Source organism: Myotis nattereri (assembly GCF_964212035.1).
Source record: "Myotis nattereri genome assembly, chromosome: 11".
NCBI classification, from domain to species: Eukaryota; Metazoa; Chordata; class Mammalia; order Chiroptera; family Vespertilionidae; genus Myotis; species Myotis nattereri.
The window spans coordinates 58592999-58614247 of NC_138086.1; the positions used below are offsets into that span (position 1 = coordinate 58592999).

The window sequence follows — 21249 nt, forward strand, 5'->3', positions numbered from 1 at the left end:
TAATTTTTGGATACCTGAGAGTGCCAAGGAACTTAACAAAGAAGGGAGGGAGGGAGGAAAATCAATCTTGTAAACCTTTATTTTTGTCTAAGGTAATAGTTTGTCAAATGTTGGATAATTTTTCCTGGAAGTAAAAAGTGTTCCAATTAATGAAATTACTAGATCTCAGAATATTAATATATACTCCAAATTTTTATGTATAAAAAAATCACGGTATATTGTCCTTTCCCCAGTGAAGTCAGCCAGGAAAATTGGGTGGGTGGCAAACAAAATTTTCACATGAGTCTATATTTGAAATGTTCCATAGAAACAAAATATTTTACCAGAATAATTATTTTCAAGGAAGCATATAGCTGTGTTTTCCCCAGTGCATAATGGTGGTACTGTTTAAAATTTTGTTCATGGCACTGTTTAAAATTTTATTCAATAGAAGTATAACAGGGATTTTTGTTCCCTATATTTAATAGAATTAAGTACACTTATATAGACAATATATATGCTATATATCACATTTTAGATATGTATCAACATAACATTTGAGTTGGATTAAGAAGTTCAAACTTCAAAATAAAACTATCTTGTTTTTAAAGCTGCTGAAAAGCTTTAAAAAAAAACAGGCCTAAATGTGCACCCATAGTCTATGACCAATTCTGTATAAAGACTTGTACCAACAGTCTTCATTAAACTACATTTTTATGTAGCCCTCCTATTTCTGGACATTGATTTGCTACAGGACTTAACGATAGCAATGACTAGTCGGTTGGCAGTTTGGGTTTCCACTCGAGCAAATATTAAGGGTGTACTTTGTACCAGGTGTCAGACATAGATTAAGAATAAGAAGTCCCTATCCCTGCCCTCAGAGTTCAAAGGGAGCACAGGTAGGACAAAGGTGGTGGGCGTGCTCAGAAAAGCCTCCCTGCAGTGATGTCTGAGCCAACCCTGAGGTGAGGAGCAGGCACTGCAAATCAGTGTCCAAGGGGGAAGAGGAATCCAGCAAAAGGGAGGAGCCCAAGGCTGGACCATGATTGCAGCACAACAGACTCTAGAGTGGTTCTCAACCTTCCTAATGCTGCGGCCCTTTAATACAGTTCCTCATGTTGTGGTGACCCCCAACCATAAAATCGTTTTCGTTGCTACTTCATAACTGTCATGTTGCTACTGTTATGAAGCGTAATGTAAATATCTGATATGCAGGATGTATTTAGGCGACCCCTGTGAAAGGGTCGCGACCCACAGGTTGAGAACCGCTAGAGGGACCAACATGGAGGTGGGCAAGAGAAAGGGAAGAGGTGGAGGTAGAGCAGCACCTGTGGGCCCTGTGGTCCTTGCATTGGAGGGGCCGAGGCCTACTCACAATAGGGATAGTAACTCACAGGTCTGCTAAGAGGATCAAATAAGAGAACTCTATCATGCCCCTGACAATAATGTTCAGCAGAATTATTGTTACTTATAAGTTAACCCAAAAGATGGAGGGCATGGAATATTTCCCAGCTGGTCCAAAGTGCAGATGCTTTGGGAAAGGCAAGAATACTTTTCAATGTATGAAAAGAAATAAGGGAGACATTTCAGTGGGGATTTCTTGATCCAAACTTGTGTATTTTTCTCAAACTATCTGCCTGTCCATGAGCTAGTTTGGGGTGCTCTATCTCAAAACTGATCGTTATTTTTCCCTAAAGCCAAGCAAAATTGAGGTTTCAAATCTTAGTTATTTTCTAATTTTGAAATGTTAATTCCAACTACAACTTGCCTACCTCAAAGTGATAGCAAACAACCAAATGAGTGAGCCAAGTAAACCGGTTACTGAAAAAGTTGCTCACGTGTGGTTCAATAACTTTGTGGATGTATGTGAGAATGATTTTCTGTATTTGAAATCATAAACAGACTCAAGTTTACAGGGATAAAGTACCTCTGTGTGTTCAGCTTCCTACCAAATTACAGTCACAAAAAAGAAAATGTCCAATTTGGTGTACAAAGGTTTTCTTATTCTAGGCAACTTCCTCTTAGCCTTGGTTCAGAAAAGAATAACAGGCTGTTCTACGTTTATAAGCTCTATGCTACCTTCACTTAGCTTTTCAGATTCTTTGTGGAATAAGATAGGATACAAACAAATTAACCAAACTGGCTTAGTGTCCTGCCAAGACTCAGAGGCACCTCTGGCTAGATCCTGCTCTCCGCTTCCAGCCTTCTTGTCCATTTGACTTTCTTACCTTGGCTTCGGATCCTGTACTTAATCCAATTTGCCCCTTTCATTTCCACGCTTGCCTTTGGAGATCCTGTTGTTCAGTCAATCAGTACATTTATTGAGCATCTATTGTGCCAGATTTAGGCACAAAGGACTCTGTTCCTCTTTTCTGCACTAACCCTGCCTCCTTGCATCCCTAGGTTTCTGGGGCACTTGGCCATCCCCTCGCCCTGCTCCTGGGGCTGGCCTTGTGAGGCAGAAGTGCATTAAGCATGCAGTTAAAGGGAGGAGCCCAAGCTCAGATCGTGTTGGGCCAAATGAAGATGAGCAGGTTTCAAGTCAGAGTCAGAGAGCCAGGAAGTCAGACACTGGGAGCGAAGATCACACAAAAGCAAATTACAGGGAAGAGGAGGAAATTAAACTTGAGCAGTTGTCTCAAACATTCATTAGTCTTTGAATCATGCCTTGCTAGAAGGTTGGCTTGGCTCAAATTGTGTTATTTATTGTCCTGCTATGAAATGTGGTTTAATAAATATTTTATTGGTGGCATTATTTTTTGAGATGTAGAAGCCATAATAAAGTTCTATTTTCTGCTGGTAAAATCATTCCTAGCTTGTATGATTTTATGTTGGAATTAAATACATCAGTAATTCACGGTGCTATGTAAAGGCCATCGTGATCTCCAAGTGTTTGGTCAATTTGATGAGTTTGAAAACTGCTGTGAGGGAAACAATTTCAAGGCAAACAATAAGTTCACTGGAAAAAGATTCTAACTCAATTCAGAAATATTGTAAATGGTTATACCTCTAACTGAACTATGTCTTGAAGCTTTATGTTTTATTTTAACTTATTTGTGAGATTCGTATATGTATGTGTGAAACGTGTGTGGTGTGTTTGGTGAAGCATCATATATTTCTAATTACAAGTTCAAAAGTCAGAATTAAATGTATAACTTACTCTGGTTTTGTATTGTAGTTGCTTCCTCTCACTTTCTATAATTATGTCGGCAGGAAGATAACCGTGTAAAATTAAGCCCCATGCAGTGACTAACTTTTCAATCATGTTTTTGCCCACGAGTGGTGGTTTTAAAACTATGTCCATAAATTCTTTGATCTTCCCCCCTTGGATAGGAAAGCCTGATTCCCCTCCTCCTGTGTGTGGACACATGACTGGCGTCTAATGAACAGAATCAAGTGGAGTGGATGCAACAGTGTGCGACTGCGGAGACTAGCTGACCTTTGGACAACTGCCGCCTAAGTGGGCTTGAAGTGGATCTCCTAGCCCAGTCAAGCGTCCAGGTGACTACAGCCCCAGACCCTATCTTTACTTCAACCTGATGAGCGACCCGGGGCCAGAGCACCCAGCTAAGCCACTGCCAGATTTTTGACCAACAGGAAGTCTGTGAGCTAATGTTTGTTGTTTCTAGCTACTAGGTTTTGGGAGTTATTTGTTATGCAGCAAGAGATGACTACTACACTAGGAGCCATTAATTTTCAACCAATGCCATCTATGCTATTAAGAGCAGAATGATGCAGCACTTCTTAATCAAATGCTCCTCTATTATGTCTAGGGATTTCCTCCATGCCAGTGACATTCTGTTCTGCAAGTTTCGCTGCAGATGTATGAGCAGTAATAACCACAACGGACATGCCTCTCTGCAGACCACAAATGTAAGACACACCCCAGTTTCAGAGATGCTAAAGTGTGAAAAGAGGTGCGGCACAGAATCGATGAGATACACGTCGAGCTATGTTTACTATTTCCCTTCTGCTTCTGTCAACCCCCTTTCTTCACCAAGACTTTGATCTTGCCAATTGCAGTTTCGTTGACCATTTCAGGACAAAACTACTGAGGTTCACAGGGAATTACCAGATTGCCCCCTCAGTTTACTTGGGGAGTGAAGGGCTTGGGTAGCTATAGGGAAAGACCCCTGGTGTGATCTGAAGGGATGCTTTAGTAACCCTAACCTTCCCAGCCCAGGCCACCCTTCCTGTGTCACAAAGAGGCATGCCCTCTTTGTAAGGGGCTGGGAATGCCGGGACAGTGGTGGGGGCTTCTTGGTGCTGGCAGGACTTGGGCCTTAAAGAGAACATGCTAATCCTTGGAGATGTGGGAATATTCCAGTTATGTGTGGTTCCCTATATCCTGGAACAATTCACTACCAGCATGTTAGGAATATAAATATATATTTAGCTAGAAAAGCAAGAATGCAAATAGTGCTTACTGGCTTAGGAAGAAACTTTTGTGATGTTACAATGGGGTATAATGTAAATATAAAGGATGTAATATATAATTAAATACAAAAGAAAAAGGAGACACTGTTCTCCTCAAATATCTCCACTAAACCAGCCATCACCTGTGAAAGGGCTTAGTAAACTGTTGACACCAGACAGATGCAATGCTTAATTACATACGTGGGTGATGCCTTCCCTCTGGGAGGGACCTCTAATCCTCACTTAGTTCCCACCTGTGCGACTCTGAGCACCTTCTCTGCTGGCTCCTCATTTCTGATGTCAAGGAAAGGTTTAACAAGCAGGAATAGAAATAATAGTCTATAATAATAAAAGTGTAATATGCTAATTAGACCAGACATCCTTCTGGACAACCTTCCGGACAAAGCCGCAGTGGGCAGCCAAGCCCCTTGCATGAATTTCGTGTATTGATCGGCTGCCTCCTGCACACCCCCTCTTGGGGATCGAGCCCGCAACCCAGGCATGTGCCCTTGGCCAGAATCAAACCTGGGACCCGTCAGTCCGCAGGCTGACACTCTATCCACTGAGCCAAGCCAGCTAGGGCGGGGGCCAAGCCCCTTGCATGAATTTCGTGTATCGGGCCTCTAGTGTTTAATACAATTCAGGGGAGATTCACAAAGGATTGTGCTTGTACCCCCTACAACTTACCTCCCTTCCATGTTCTTTCGATGAATTTATTTAATCTCTAAATCTTCTTCTCTGGAACTAGTGCATCTAAAATAAAGCTTCCTTCTTGTTCTGATTGCCTGTAATTTAATTAGGCTCTTTTTATAGATTTCTTTTTCCCGTCTCCCTTCAGAGGCTCTAACTCTTTCCCTGACTGAAATTGCTTGGGTCACAGAAGTCCTTTTCTTCCTGGCATTCTTGGTTTTTTTTAGAAGGGCTTTTCTTTTTTCCCTTTTAAAAAATTTATTGGGGTGACATTGGTTACTAAAATTACATAAATTTCAGGTACACAATTCTATAACACATCATCTGTATATTGTGTGTGTGTGTTCACCATCCCAAGTCAAGTCTCCTTCCATCAGAGGGCTTTTATTCAATTCAACAAATATTTGAGCAAAAATATTGCTAGAGGTCTAGGCTTGATGCTGCCGGGGATTTTAAAAAATGGCACGGTCCCGCCCTAGCCGGCTTGGCTCAGTGGATAGAGTGTCAGCCTGCGGACTGACGGGTCCCAGGTTTGATTCTGGCCAAGGGCACATGCCTGGGTTGCGGGCTCGATCCCCAAGAGGGGGTGTGCAGGAGGCAGCCGATCAATGATTCTCTCTCATCATTGGTGTTTCTATCTCTCTCTCCCTCTCCCTTCCTCTCTGAAATCAATAAAGAAATATATATTTTTTAGAAATGGCACAGTCCCTTATCGTGCCTGCCTCGAAAGGGCTTAGTTACCAATAAGAAAACGTAAGAAAGCTGTGCAAATCACTACCATGCACAGGAGAGCACATAGACTTGTACAGGAAGAGATGAGACGGAGTGCTGGACGAAGATTTCCTCTCGAGAGCCGGCGGTGCTGCTGTCTGGCTCCCGGCCTCTGTCAGTCCTTCCCATTGCACCTCAGTATTTTCTCTCTAAATACAGGGGGAGGGGGAGAAGTAGGCTTACAGGTGTGAGTATGCAAAACACAGCTTATTCTTGTATTATTATTAATTATTGCAGTATTTTCTACATGAACAACTGTAAACCTACTTTTGCCTCACCCTGTATTGCAAAATTATGCTTTTCTGCAAATCCATTGGTTTTTCTACAGCATTTCCCCCTTTAATTCTTAAATTCATGCTCATTCTCTGCAAAGATGCTTTAGGTCCCCCTTTTAAAAAAAAAAAAAAGTCAAAACCAACAGTGGAAAGAAAACATAACTGTTGTGTGTCTGCTTTGAGTGGTCTTTTTAAACATTTTATCTTCATTGTTGAAAGTATTACAAATGTCCCCTCTGTTTGTTTGTTTGTTTGTTTGTTTTTCCCACTGAACCCCTCCACCCTCCCTTCCCAGGCCATCACCACTCTATTGTCAGTGTCCATGGGCCATGCATATCTATAATAATAAAAGCATAATATGCTAATTAGACCTTCCAGATGAAGCTGGGGCTGCGAGGGAAGCCGGTGCCGGCAGCCGGAGGAAGGAAGGCCTACTCTTGCACAAATTGCATTCATCGGGCCTCTAGCATGTATATAATTCCCCAGTTAATCCCATCCCCGCCTTCCCTCTGAAATTTGTCAGTCTGTTCCATGCTTCTGTGTCTCTGGATCTATTTGTTCATCAGCTTATTTTATTCATTAGATTCCACATATGAGTGAAATCACATGGTACTTGTCTTTGTCTGATGGCTTATTTCGCTTCCCATAATGCTCTCCAGGTCCATCCATGCTGCTGCAAATGGTAGGAGCTCCTTCTTTTGCTTTGAATGGGCTTGACCTTCCCATTGATGTTCCTTCCTGTGACTTGCATGGATGTGTTTTCAGTGGCATGTCACCCTTCTCTGCCGACCCTGTGACGTGTCTGAGGACCTAAACAGCAGCTCCCTGTCGCAGTTGCCCTTCATCCCCTTGTTGCTGTGTCTGGATATCTCTGAAATCTAGCTAATAAAATTCCTCAAATCACATGTTTTTCTTTTTCTCCTTTCAAAATTTTAAGTTGACTTCAGTCAAGGGCTTGTTCAAGAATAAAGTCCCTTTAATGTTTAGCCACACTTTTTAAAAAAGGTAATAAAGGCTTGTAATTCATGGGAAATCATGTTCGTTTATATGTAGTGGGGGCATCTGAGAGAAATAACCGTCAATGGACATGCTCTCCCCTCGCCCCCCCCCCCCCCCTTCCCTCAGGAACAGAGCCCAGAGTTTGCGCAGGCTCCTCCTAGTGGCCATATCCGCAAGAGGAGGCCGGTGCTGGATCTTGAGAAGCAAAGCTCACCTGGGAGGTCTCATCTCCCTTGACAAATGCAAGGCTGAGACATGGGCACGATATGCAATTCTAGGCAGTCAGGTGTAAGGGGAAGACTCCCAGGAGGTTTTGGAAAGTTTTCTCCGTTCAAAAATGAAGACGTTCCCTGTTCTTGCCTCTGAACATTGTCATCTACACGGAGTGCCAGAAAGCATCATTACCACTCAGCAACCATGAATAGAAACTCACTGAGCTCTCGAGACCACAGAAAGCGATGTGAGCAAGTCTCAACCCGAGTCATTGAATTAACTAACCGCCAACTTCACTACAACCAGACCTGTCGTGTGAGATGACAACCGTCTTCAGTGTAGGCTGCTGTGAGATGGGTTTTCTGTGCATTGCCTTGGGGTGCACAGCCTCCTCTCTTGGACTATGCCCTGTGCTGGAACACACGCGCGCTCGCACACACACACACACACACACACTCACACACGGTGAAGTGACTGTCCATCTCCTCTGCTGCTGCCCTTTACTCTGCTCCCCAGGGCGCTCTTTTCTCCTGTATTACCAGAGACCTTCCTGTTCTTTTAAATCTCCTGTTCATCAAATGTGAAGACGTGTGCAATTGGATCATTGACCCTCATGGAGGAATTGTGTGCTTGGAGCAATGGTTGAGGAGGTTTTAGGCATAGCAAACGGTTGAGGAAGCTTTTTATGGAGACTGGAAATCATCTGCTCCTCTTACATGTGAGGCTGGACCTGAGGGCTACGTCTGAATTCATCCTTGGAGGTATTCAGCAGGAATCTACTTTCCCAGAGGAGAGACTGAATAAAGTTATTTAACCTCTCTCAGTCTCAGAACCCACTGATTCTATCCTTTTTACTGTCCCTTCACCCCCTCAGATACTCATCTCACTACCCAGATGAGACACTATATTAAAATATTTTTCCAGCTTTATCCTATATAATAAAAGCCTATTATGCTGTGTCCAAATGTTTGTTCAACCTTTGGACCAGTCACTATGACGTGCACTGACCACCAGGGGGCAGACGCTCTGACCAGTAGGTTAGCTTGCTGCTGAGGTCCAGGTGATTGGGACTGAGTGAGACAGACCGGACATGCCCTGGAGCCCTCCCACAGTCCCTCTCAGGCCCCAATTGTGTGCCAGTGGGATCCGTTGGCCTGGCCTGTGCCCTCTCACAATCCAGGACCCCTTGGGGGATGTCTGTCCGCAGGCCAGGTCATGGGACCCCACCAGGCCTCTAGATGGGATATAACTGACATAACATTGGGTAAATTGAAAGTGTACAATATGATAGTAAGATAGCAATCCTGTTCCAGATAAGGAAACCAAGGCACCGAGAAGGCAGGTCGCTGAGATTACATACACTTAGTACCTAGTAGAGGTGGAATGCAGGCCCAGTTGGTCTAGCTCCAGCCTGGCCAGTACAAACCCAGCTTATACCTGGATTAAAAGGAACCTGGTCAGCCTTTTCCTGGTGTAGTTCCAGCATCGACAGCAGTGCTAGGCACTTAGTTGGCATTCAGTAAATATTTGTGGAGCAAATCAATGAACTCAGCACAGTACATGGCCCTTGTTGATTGGTACTTAATAAATGTTACCTATTATTAAGGAAACGTATTGAAAATGTGGGAATCGGGTAAAAGAAAGGCAGCATGTCTTTTTGGTGTCACATTTTAACATTGTTTAACTGGTCCACCAAAGGATTACTTAATTATGTAGGGAAATGTACCTTTCTTGACTTGTAATCTACTGTTGATTACGAAGCCAGACTCTGTGAAGTAATATTTTTATTTTTGTTCACTACAGATGTAGATTACATTTCTGAAATATAAATTACTCCAAAAAAAGAACCCCCTCCAGAAAGTTAAGATTTTATCGTCCTTCAGGGCATTAAAAAGTATTTTTCTAGATTAGCAATCTTCTTCCAACAGACTTTCTCCACTGCCTATAAATCTCTTTCTAATTCTCATTGGAACCAACTTCTTCATCTTGTTGGTTTCCTCAATACTGAGCTTAATGGGACTTTGACATGTCCATTCTATATTTGGAGTTACTTATGTAGCTTTTTGAAACTTGTACTTTAATATTTGCACTACTATCTGACTTTTTCTGCTGAATCTGAAAGTCATTTTTCACTTTCAATTTAATACAACTCTTATTTACAGAATTCCTGTTACTCGGGGGTCGGGGACGCAAAGCTGGAATAAGCAGCACTGTGAGGTGTCTGCAGGGATTCCCAGACATGCAGCTAGCTAGCCCCTGGAGCCCCGAGCACCATAAAGGCTTTCCAGGAGCCCATATTAATTCAAGATTCTGATCACGTAACTAGAAAAGCGTGTAGGTAGGTGTCTACAAGAGACAATTAATATTCCCCCAAAGAAAAATTGTTGAGGCTCTGGATCTTGCTGGAAACACCTGTTTATCAATAACCAGTTATAAAATGGATTATTGAGGGCAACACTCCTTCCTAGCTCCTATGGGAGGCGTGGGGGTTGACGTTTTTACAGGTAAACCTGGGCCACAGCGTATGGTGAGACCACCACAATCAAGCCAGGTGTCCCCTTTTTGCTGGAGGAGTGTCTTGCCTTCTATTTGTAAAACACTCAACACCTGTGAAGAGCAGTCAACTCCACCCAAGATGGTACTGCTTAAACCTCAGCAGTTAATCCGTGCGGGGCGGTGATTCGTCCTCATCGGCAGCGCGGGGACTCCCAGTGGGCGGAGAAGTCGAGGACACGCCTCTCCCCCCATCGGGTTTGAGGCCCAGAGCCCGAAGCCCCGCCCCTCTGCGCTCACTCCGCCCCCAGCGGGACGGGGCGGGGACTCCGTCTCCCGGGAAACGGGACGCGCAGCTCAGCCTGGACCCGCGCCTCGCGCCAGGCTCACTGCGCGCTGACGCCGGCTGCCCAGTAGCCGCAGGTGGGGACGGGCGGGCGCGCGCTCGGTGGTCGCGGGAGGAGTTGGGAGCCTCCAGGGGCGCCTCTGCGGAGGGGTGTCCTCGCCCTCCTGGGGCTGGGCAGGGGCGCGCGGGCAGCCGGCCAGCTCCGCGTCTCCTGGACGTGCCCGATGGCAGCCCCGGTGGTCGCTCGGGAGGCGCGAGGCGAGCGAGAAACCCCGGCCCTTCGCCTAACTCCGGGTGCCGGCCTGGAGGCAGCGGGCGTGCTGGAGCTGGAGCTGGAGGAGGAGGAGGACGAGGAAGAAGAGGAGGAGGAGGCGGCGGCGGCCAGGAGAGCTCGGAGTTTCGCCCAAGACGCGCGGGTGCGCTTCCTGGGCGGCCGCCTGGAGCAGATGCTGGGGCTCCCGGCGGAGAAGTGGCGCCAGCACTTGGAGAGCGAGGACCGCCGGCGGGTCCTGGCGGAGTTTCTGGAGAGCCCCAGCCCCGCCTGCCTGGTGTTCGGCCTCGCCGCCACGGGGCGGCTCGCGGCCTCCCGGGAGGTGAGGAGCGAGCGGAGGGGACCCGGTCACGCCGTCCGCCCAGCGTAACGGGGACTCGGGCGGGGACAGGCCCGTAGTCCCTGCTTGGGTTTTTGGGGGGGGGGGGAGCGGCAAACTCTTAGGCCCTTTAAAAAGCGTTTTCTAAGTCCGCCCTGGAGTCGGCAGAACCCCCCAGATGCGCCCACGCTGCCATTAGCGGCTGTAGGTGGTTTCAGGAGGTCAGCTCTGCAGCCTGCTCCACCCGATGAAGCGGGACCAGCGGGGCTTCTCCCGCTGCCTGGGCGTGGGCGCAGGGTGGCTTCGGTGCCAGGTAACTTCCGTGTCATCGCTCCTGGGTCACTCTGGAGCCCCGTCCTTAAAAATGTGTCTGGCAGAACCCCAATAACTCGACTGCCGTCACCCCACTTCATCCCGGGGAAGAATATGTGTCCCTTAAAAAGGAGTGCGGGTCGTCTGCGCAAACGCGGTGTTTACCAACCATGGGGGGCAGGCGGGGGCGGGCTTCCTCCTCTCTTCCTTTCTCTTCCCACCGCCCTCCCCCGCCCCTTCTTAATGTCGACTGCTCTTCCCCTTGAAGGTTAACGTGTCACCTACAAGTACAGCATTGGCTTTAGCATTTTTCAAGTGTGACAAGTTTGCAGCAAGATTTACAATCGTTAGGCCTGACAGTGCCTCAGTGGAATGCAAAATGTTACTATCTTCGCTGGATGTGGTCGTAATAATACTTGGGAAATAGGATCCCAGAGAAGAGAGAGAATAACAGGAACTTGCCTTCGGGTTTTGTGAATTTTGAAATTCTTTGCTTTGCTACTTATATAATCGTAGCTAATTTAAAAAATGGTCAGTAGACAAGGAGATAGAACACTTAACTCTGGAAGGTATCCGGTTTTGTTTGTTTTGCCAGCGGTCCAGCTACACGTTAGATTCTGCTTGTTAACATGGACTCTACATCTGGACTTACACTAATGATCTTGTTCCTGTTTCAGATTCCAAGAGATGCAAAACACAAACTCATTTATGTTGCCAAGAAGATTACGGAAAGCACTGGAGTAAATGATTTCTTTCAAACGGTTTTATTTGGCGAGATACCGGCCTCATCTCTGGGACACGTAACTGCTTTCCTAGACGAGGTACTAGTCTATCTTTAATATTTGAATCTTTCGATGACCTTAGTGACATTTGGAATTATTCAGGTCCGCTCTGGCTATTTTATTTTAAGAGAGAATGTAGAAGCCAGTGCTCTCTTTAACCAGATGGATGGAGTGTAATAGCTTTTAGACTGTTCCTGCAAGGACCGGAGACTTACTGATGCTCCTGTTCCACAGGTGATTTTTGTAGGATCGTATTTTTCCTCTTTCTAAATATTGGAAGTAAATAAAAAGCAGCTTGCATTGAATAGGCTCTTGTACTAAGCTAGAGGTTTTAAACTTTACCTTCAGAGTGGAGACAAACTGACACTTTGAAATCAGTTTTTGATTCTTGTCAGTTTCTAAGTGGTTAAGAGTAATGGAAACAAAATGTTAGAAATGGCTGCCTTCAAAGTCCTCCTCTTCTCCCCTTAACATCAGAGAAATGCCCCCTAAACCAATGTTACTGGCATTTTAATGTGTATCAGAACCACCTGGGGATTCCGGTAGAGGCAGGCTGCGTGGACTGGGATTCTGCATTTCTAACCTGATGCACCGGCTTTGAGGAACAACGTATGTATTTGTATGCAGTGACTGGTCGTGGAATCAGAGCAGGGGTTTTCAAGCTTTGCCGAACATTAGAATCACCTGGGGAACTCAACACCACCCCCCACCCGGGGCACACCTCAAACAAATTAAAATCAGGGCCAGGCTCCCGCCAGAATCCCCAGGCGATGCTCTTGTGCTCCAAACATTGGGAACTGCTGGGTTAGGTGTTAGTAAATCAGATCTCAGTCAGCGCAGCCCTGCCATCGGGGCTTGAGAAGGTTAATTTACTCTCCCTCCATGCGATTCAAGAAGATTTTTTTCATTAATCTGTCTGCCAATATGCTCAGTTTGCATTAAGAAAGCAGTTTCCTTACTTGACGTGACTTTGCTTATTTCATGCAGAGTTTGAGTTATTGAGAGCTTTCACCGATGTTTGATAAATGGGCAAATGAATGAACAAGCAGTCAGTTACTGCCTCTGAAATAATTTGTCTCATCGATGAATTCTAAATGGGTCTGATTTTGTCTTTTTTTTTTGTAGATTTGATATCATAGGAGCATATTTATGAAATGAAGTGGTTTTGTTGCCGATTTTGTGTGACAAGAAAATCTTTAAAGGAGCACCTTGTATGCAAATTAATTTAACGGCTTTTAAATGTGTTTTTCTTTCTAGATTTTAGTGCCCATTCTTTCAAATAGGAACAACCATAAATCCTGGTCCTGTTTTATTTCACAAGACATGGAACATCACGTAGAAGTCATGAAACATAAAATGCATATTTTAAGGGGTAAAATGTTGAGAAGAACTTTTCTACCAATTCCGACTATTGCAGGAAAATTTGACTTGGATCTGAAACCTCCAGGGACCCAGTACGTAATGACATGGTATATTCAGGGTATTAAAATGAGAGCCAACATACCCATTTGATATCAGACCTCCGGCAAATTGTTAGCAAAATTGACAATTATAACTACATCATGTTTTAAAAATAATGTTATGCCGAAGCACTGTATGAATTATTTCCTTTTAAAGTATAGTTTAAAAAGCAAGCTACAAAAAACAAGCTGTAACAGTTGCCATGATGTCAAGAATATTCTTTCAGTAAAATGGTTTAGAGGCTATAAATTTTTTGCTTAACAGTGTGTTTTTTAAAAAATATGTTTTTATTGATTTTTAGAGAGAGAGGGAGGGAGAGTGATAGAGAGATAGAAATGTTGATGAGAGAGAAACATCATCAATTGGCTGCTTCCTGCACACCCTCTACTAGGGATGGAGCCTGCAACCCGGGCATGTGCCCTGACTGGGAATTGAACCAGTGACCTCCTGGTTCATGGTTCGATGCTCAACCACTGAGCCACTCCGGCCAGGCAACAATGTTTTTTAATGTTAGAGAGATACGAATGACGACAATGTCACAACACACAGTGAGGTCAGAAAAATAATGGATCTGATTTTGAAGTATTTCTATTTAGAAACTAGTTTATGGGCACATAAAATACCTGTTAAAACTCAAGCCCTATCTTTATTTGGATGACATGATTTGACTTGTTTGATCAATCCTATCAATGTTTGTAGTTTGGAGCCAAATGAAAGGACAGTGCTCCATGCCATTGAATCAGTGGTCATTAAATGGTCACATCAAATCCAAGAAATTATAGAGAAGGATTCAGGGCAGCCCCTGCTGAATGGTCTTCACTCGAATCCTCAAACGGAACTGGATTTCTGGACGATGAGGAAAGAGAATCTATCATGCATTTATGATCAAGTAAGTGGAGATCCCTAGAAAGTGCTTCTGATTTGAATTCAAAGAGTATTTGTAGCATTTGGTCTTTGGAGCAGTGATTTCCAATAATTCTAAAAATTTAACCTATTGCCTTTGAATGACTGAATAATTTGGTCTCTTTTTCCGAAGTGCTTTTTGGTGTGCACTATAAAAACAAATGGGGGTTAACGTGAGTTTTGCCCTTTGTGAGAATATTTGAACAGCATTGGAGATAGCTGGAAGCACTTGGTGGCACAGAAAAGGAGAGATTTCCCAGGGAAACTTCGAAGATGATGAGATTTAATTAATCTAGTCAATTTAATTGATTTGGGAAGGAATGTGGTCTTAGTGGAGAGACGTTGCTTTGGGAGAGCTAACTTTGGTTCCTCTGCTGGGTGCTTTCCTGACAAGTTACTCCATTTAATGCTCTCAAACTAAGGCATTTATTCTTATGTTTACAGGTCTCTCAGAGATTTCCTGAAGCAGAGCAAGAAACTTTATGTGGAAACTAGAGGCCTGTTGCACGGATTTGTGCACCGGTGGGGTCCCTCAGTCTGGCCTATGCCTGCTCGCAATCCGGGACCCCTTGGGGGATGTCGGAGAGCTGGTTTTGGCTCAGTCCCCACAGGCCAGGCTGAGGGACCCCACCGGTGCACAAATCTGTGCACTGGGCCTCAAGTATGCACATAAGATCTTTGGTTAAGCTCTTCCTGCCCTGCCCGCTTTCCTCCTCCCTCTGAGATTCATCAGTCTATTCCATGTTTCCATGTCTGTGGTTTCTGCTCATGTGTTGACCATCTGTCCCCTGGTGGTCAGTGAGTGTCATAGCTGTCGGCTGGTCGGCCGGTCACTTAGGCTTTTACTAGTATATATACAGATTTTAATATTTTACCTGTGTACTAATGTAAATTATTTTTTAAAATTCAATTTAAGAAAGCCAAGACAAAAATGTTATTTTAAAAATTACTTTTGACTTGAAACCAGATATGTCTTTGAGGGTTAAATGCTGTGTGTATTGTTTATGAGTGGAATATAATTTAAATATTTTATTATGGAATGCATTTATTTAGTCACTAATCTAGCTTATATTTGTTAATTTTTTTTCCAATTTAGCTTCAGGCTCCTACTGTCCTCAAGATGGTGAAGATCCTGAAAACGAAACGAAGCAGCTATTTCCCAGCTCTGAAGGACATTTTCACAGCTGTGAAAAATGGTAAGACTCTTGTTCCTTGGCCTCATGAGCCCCTGATGACCTGGTCCTGCCTACCCGCTCACCAGCCTTGGACCAGTAGCCTGCTCATGAAATGATGATACTTGGCTCTTCTCATGATAATTCATCTTTAAAAAGAAAAAAATGTTTTATTGATCTTAGGGAGAGGGGAAGGGAAGGAGAGAGAGGTAGAAACACGGATAAGAGAAATATCAACATTGATTGCCTCCTGAACACCCCCCACCAGGATCGAGCCCACAGCCTGGGCATGTGCCCTGACTGGGAATTGAACCAGTGACCTCTTGGTGGATGGGACAATGCTCAACCACTGAGCCACACTGGCTGGACGATAAATTCATCTGAATCTTCTGTATTTCCTCTTCTGTTGATACTAAATTTTTAGGGTCTGTAGTAGGCTCCTACCAGAGTGGCTCCAGGTGGAAGTTGTAATGAGAATGTGTATATGTGAAGGGGAAAGGCCTTTGGTAGTCAGCCAAAGTCAAAGCCCAGCATGGGGATTTTCTAATCAACAGTTGGGTTACAATCACTCCAGTTCTTCGCTAGTAGACTCTCTGAGTGTGTTTCACATGTACCACCTGCTGAGCTTGTAAGAACTCAAAGTCGTCATCAACGTTTTAGTGAAGATTAGACATACAGAGAGGAGCGTTTGGTTGGGTGGGTGGTGAATTTTGAACAGGTAATGCACGCACATCGTTAAAACCCAGTAATTACAAGAAGGGATCCACCGACAAGTCTCCTTGTCCTCTCACTACCCAGTTGTTATTTTTATCCTCACCAAGGATATGCTTATTGGTTATAGAGAGAGGGAAGGGAGCGAGAGAGAGCAAGAGAAAGAGAGAAACACCGATGTGAGAGAGAACATCAATTGGTTGCCTTCTCTATGTGCCCAACCAGAGATCAAACCTGCACCCTAGGAATGTGCTCTGACCGGGAATCAAACCTGCAACCTTTTGGTGTACAGGAGCCACACCAGCCAGGGCTTGCTATTCAGCTTTAACCTCACCCAGGGCTAGCGCCCTCCCCAGTTTCTGGATTTCTGTTTATGATTTCTTAGGCATGTTTAAGCAAATGTAAATAGACAGAATACTGAAGTTTTAAGTGATAAAAGTATAAGATAATATGGACAAATATTATTTATTTTTAACATTAGAAAATTTTATTTTTTCTTAAGTAACATGTGGAAGGTTAGGAATACTTGAAATCTACTTTGGAAATGTTTTGATAAATTTTTAGGGCTTTCTCCATGAATTCTATTTTAAAAGAGGCAATAGATGACGGGGATATTTGGGCTTGGGGGGGGTGATGCGGGGCGGGGTCTGTCAGATCTGGATTCCCATCCAATATTAAGTTTGCTGAGCTTCTGGCTTTCATTGGACAAACTGGCATATTGACACTTTCCTTGCAGAATTATTGAGAGAATCAGAGCAAGTTATATTACACTATGATTAACAATATAGTAGAAAATTTCCCAGTCATTGCCTGAGTTAGGCTCATAGGACACTGGGATGAGGCCATAGATGATTAAATTGTTAGTCCAAGTACCTAGGAGGAATTAGCATTCTAATGATGAAGCTAGTAATCCAAATCATAAAGTGACAACTTCACAGAGATGTTTTATGCCCACAGTTTCCATGAAGTTAAGTCCATTTCCTTAGACTCTCAGGGTTCTTGCCCACTGAATTTGCCGACACAATTTACTTGTGCTGTGTGAGTAGCTACCCCAGGGCTCTCCTCAATGGTGGTCCCAGATGGACGGGGTATACAGGCTTCCACACCTGTCCTGTGTCAACTGTGGGATCAGTGATCTGGAAGGAACTAGGACCCCATTCAAGTCCAGCCATGTTGAACTGCATCGTCCTCTTGAACTTGTGAGGTTAGAAGTGACAGCGGCCTTCTTCCTCCAGCTCTCCTCGAAGCCCAAGACGTGGCACTCTACCTGAGACCGCTGCAGAGGCACATTCAGTGTCTCCAGGAGACGGAGTTCCCACAGACCCGTGGTCTCATCGCCCCGTTATTTCATACCATCTGCCTGATCTGGAGTCATTCTGCATTTTACAACACCCCTGCTCGGGTCATAGTTTTGTTGCAAGAGTTTTGTAATCTCTTCATCGATCAGGTATGTAGCATTGAAAATAGGAGAGAGAGGAATGATTGCCATGTGGTAGGTTTTATTAGGCCAGTGAAGAATGAATTAACCCAGTCTACAGTCAGAATACTGTTTTTTTCTTTCTTTTTATAGAAAGGACTTTTATGGTTAAGGGCCAGGTGACTTTTCATCTTAAGCAGCAAAGGAGCTCTGGGCATAACTCAAATACTTTCAAAGGCCAGGTTGTTAATGAATTTTGTTTGTTTAATATCACCGTTTCTTCAAAGAGATTTAAGGCTACTTCTAATAAAAGGCAGCTATCCATAGGGCTGTGCAGCTTTTTCTTGGGTTTCCTCAGGAACACTGGCTGGCGGAGGACTTTTAGGAAGTAAAGTAAGTGAAGAGAATCTGACTGGAAAAAAATTATCCTCGCCCTAACTGGTTTGGCTCAGCGGATAGAGCGCCGGCCTGCGGACTGAAAGGTCCCACGTTCGATTCCAGGCAAGGGCATGTACCTTGGTTGCGGGCACATCCCCAGTAGGAGGTGTGCAGGAGGCAGCTGATCGATGTTTTTCTCTCATTGATGTTTCTAACTCTCTATCCCTCTCCCTTCCTCTTTGTAAAAAGTAAATAGAATACATTAAAAACATTATCCTCAAAAAATAGTGGAATTGTATTAATGGAATTCTGATTAATTGTGGAGCTTTAAAAATCTCTTGTTTACAATTGCTTCTCTACTCTTAAGTCAACTTGAAAAATGTTAGAAAAAATGGGCTGCTTCTGCATCCTTTCTGTGTAAACATTCATTCTTCTCGTGTCCCTGGTATCAGAGGATGTTATGTAATTTGAGAGCTGCACGATACCTGGAGGGCCTAGCATGGTGGTTCTTAGTGGGAGTGTGTGTCTTAGTCTGCTTGAGCTACCAGAACAAAATGCCATAGGCCAGATGGCTTTATTTTCAGAAATTGTTTACTCACAGTTCTGGAGGCCGGGAGCCAGATAAAGGTGCCCGCATGGGCATGTTCCGGTGAGAGCTCTCTTCCTGGCTTGCAGACGGCTGCCTTCTCTCCGTGTCCTCACATGGTGGAAAGAGACCGTTCCCTCTCTTCTTCTTATACAGCTACTGTCCTATCAGATTGGGGTTCCACCCACCTGACCTCATTTAATTACCTTAATTACTTCTTAAAGACCTTGTCTCCAGGTACAGTCATATTGGTGGTTAGGGAGGGCTTCAACATGTGAATTTTGGGGGACACAATTTAGTCCACAGCAGGGCACGTGTCTGAACCAAATGCCAGAGAATCAGGATCTGTGTATATGGCTTAGCCTTTGAGTTGTTCAGAAGTGTTCCCACCAAAATTGGATCTCCTTCAGCTGCAACGGACAAACTAGAGTCAAAAACAACAACAAAAAGTGTCGAAGTTTATGTGACCCTGAAACGTCTAAGAGTGCAGTGACTTCAGAAATAGCCTGTCCCGAGAGGCCGCTCATTTCAGAGCTTCCTACCAGGCTCCAGTTTGCTGGCTTGTGTTTGACTTTATTCGCAGACTCTCACCACAGGTTAAGTGCAGTGGTTTGTGGTCGCCCCAGGTGTGTGTCCTGGCAGTAGAGGAACTTCGTGGGAAAGAGGCTGTCTTTTTAGTTCTGGTTCGTGTGTTTTATTTCTGTTCCTGGAACAATCTTTGTGGCCAAGGAGGTAGGCTCTTTTGGAAAGGCCTGGATTATTTGCCAGAGGAGAGTGGGTACCTGTGATTGGCTCTAAGTCACTGCTCTAGGCTCACGCTTCCCGGTGGTTTTCACTTCTAGCTCATATAGAAAATGAAAATTTTTTCTTTGTGGAGGGGGATAAATTGGAAGGTATTTAGAACCTGGAAAGTCTGCTCATAGTCAGGACAAACAGCTTGGAGCTTCTGCTGCACCAGGCACCGGAAGTTTGCCTTCCTAAGTAATCAAGAGAACAATGTTGTAGGATAAACTGGTTGGAGAACTGTGTTCCCATCCAGCCCCTGGCTGTGTGTGTGTGTGTGTGTGTGTGTGTATTTTCCGATGAATTAACTTAGACCTGAAAGATAACGTCATTTGCTCAATCTCTCCCAGAATGTAGGGGGAAATCCAGAGTAGAGAACAGGTGTCCTGACATGCAGTTAAGAGTTTCTGGTCTATGGCATTGAGTTATTAATAGGCTTATTATTTTCTCTCTGCTTCTTCAGAGGTGGAGTGATATATGGAAAGTATGTTGGGCGCAGACCAAGGTAGATTCAAATCTAATTGAACTACTGAAGGGAAGTTAAATTACTTCCCTGAGCCTCGGTTTCCACATCAATAACTACAGATAATACCTAGCCCATGGCTATTGTGAGGATCAAATGGGATAACCTAAGTGAAATGTCCAGTGTGGCATTTAGTAGAAGCTCATAGAAGTTGGCTCCAAACCTTTGACTCACAAATAATTGAAGCTATTGATAGGAAATAGCAGGTCAGCTCCTCGTATATTTTATCTCTGGCTGTATTCTATTTCTCTTTCTCTGTTATGCCAGCTCAGTTTTTGCTCTGTTGTTAAGCAAGATCTCTATTGCAGGGTCAGTGACTATAACCACCACTTCTCTGAAACCCTGAATCCTCACCTCATTTTGAGACTATGTCCTGTTTGTGTATAAATCCCAAAGGTGGTCATTCATTGTTGTCTGTGGCTTGTAAGAAATCCTAGTTACCTATAGATCTGTAAGCCTGTTATCCCTGGTCCCTAGTCTGTGTCGATGGCCAGAGTTTGCCAAACTCCCAGAGAAATAATGTAGCTTCTCTAGTTCCTTAGTTACTGTTCCTGACTTCTGTCCAAAAGTTCTGTTGACCTGATTCTTGATTCTTCAAGTGGACTTTGTAGTAAATCTGCCCCAACATGTTAGAAATAAAAAATCAGCAATGAGCCAACTTTCATACCTAGGTTCCCTGAAGAGCTAAACTCTCCTGCTCGCTCACAAGCTGTTTGCTGTCCTCCGATTTTATTTTATTTTTAAAATATTAACAAATATTGTATAACACCTGTTACTTGCCAGGAACTCTTTTAAAACCTTTACAGAAATTCACTGTCAAAGGTGCTAGTAGATCCATTTTACATTTAAACAGTAACAACAGCAACCCCTAAAAACCCCTGCTGTCCAGAGACGATAAATAACTTTCTCAAGATCACCCAACTATAAGTGATGGAGTTCTTTTTAAAAAGAAATGTATTTTATTGATTTTTTACAGAGAGGGAGGGAGAAGGATAGAGAGTTAGAAACATCGATGAGAGAGAAACATGGATCAGCTGCCTCCTGCACACCCCCCACTGGGGATGTGCCCGCAACCAAGGTAAATGCCCTTGACCGGGATCGAACCTGGGACCTTTCAGTCCCCAGGCCGACGCTCTATCCACTGAACCAAACCGATCAGGGCAGTGATGGAGTTCTTAATTCATCAAGCTTTGCTCCATATTTTAAAATAAATTTTGATTTTTAATTACAACACAATATGTGGTGTACTAATAATAGTGAAATTCTCATTTCATAAAACTTAGCATTTTTGATTTTTCTTTTCCCCCAAACTTATATATATATATATATATTTAAGTATTTTATCATACATATAATTTTACTTTTGCTAGCTTCTTCAAAAATTATTTTTAAAATTTTTTTTATTGATTTCAGAGAGGAAGGGAGAGGAAAAGAAAGATAGAAACATCA

General features: G+C 43.9%; 1 protein-coding gene across 1 annotated transcript in view; it reads left to right on the forward strand.

Moving 5' to 3' along the window:
- Positions 1-13228: 13228 nt before the first annotated feature.
- The window catches only part of DNAH11 (dynein axonemal heavy chain 11), a 195230-nt gene continuing 187209 nt past the window's right edge, over positions 13229-21249 (forward strand). Inside the window, exons 1-4 of the mRNA XM_081102597.1 lie at positions 13229-13335; positions 14027-14216; positions 15327-15426; positions 17349-17560. Coding sequence (XP_080958723.1) covers positions 13244-13335; positions 14027-14216; positions 15327-15426; positions 17349-17560 — 594 coding nt within the window. The 5' untranslated portion in view covers positions 13229-13243. The remainder of the gene's footprint in view (positions 13336-14026; positions 14217-15326; positions 15427-17348; positions 17561-21249) is intronic.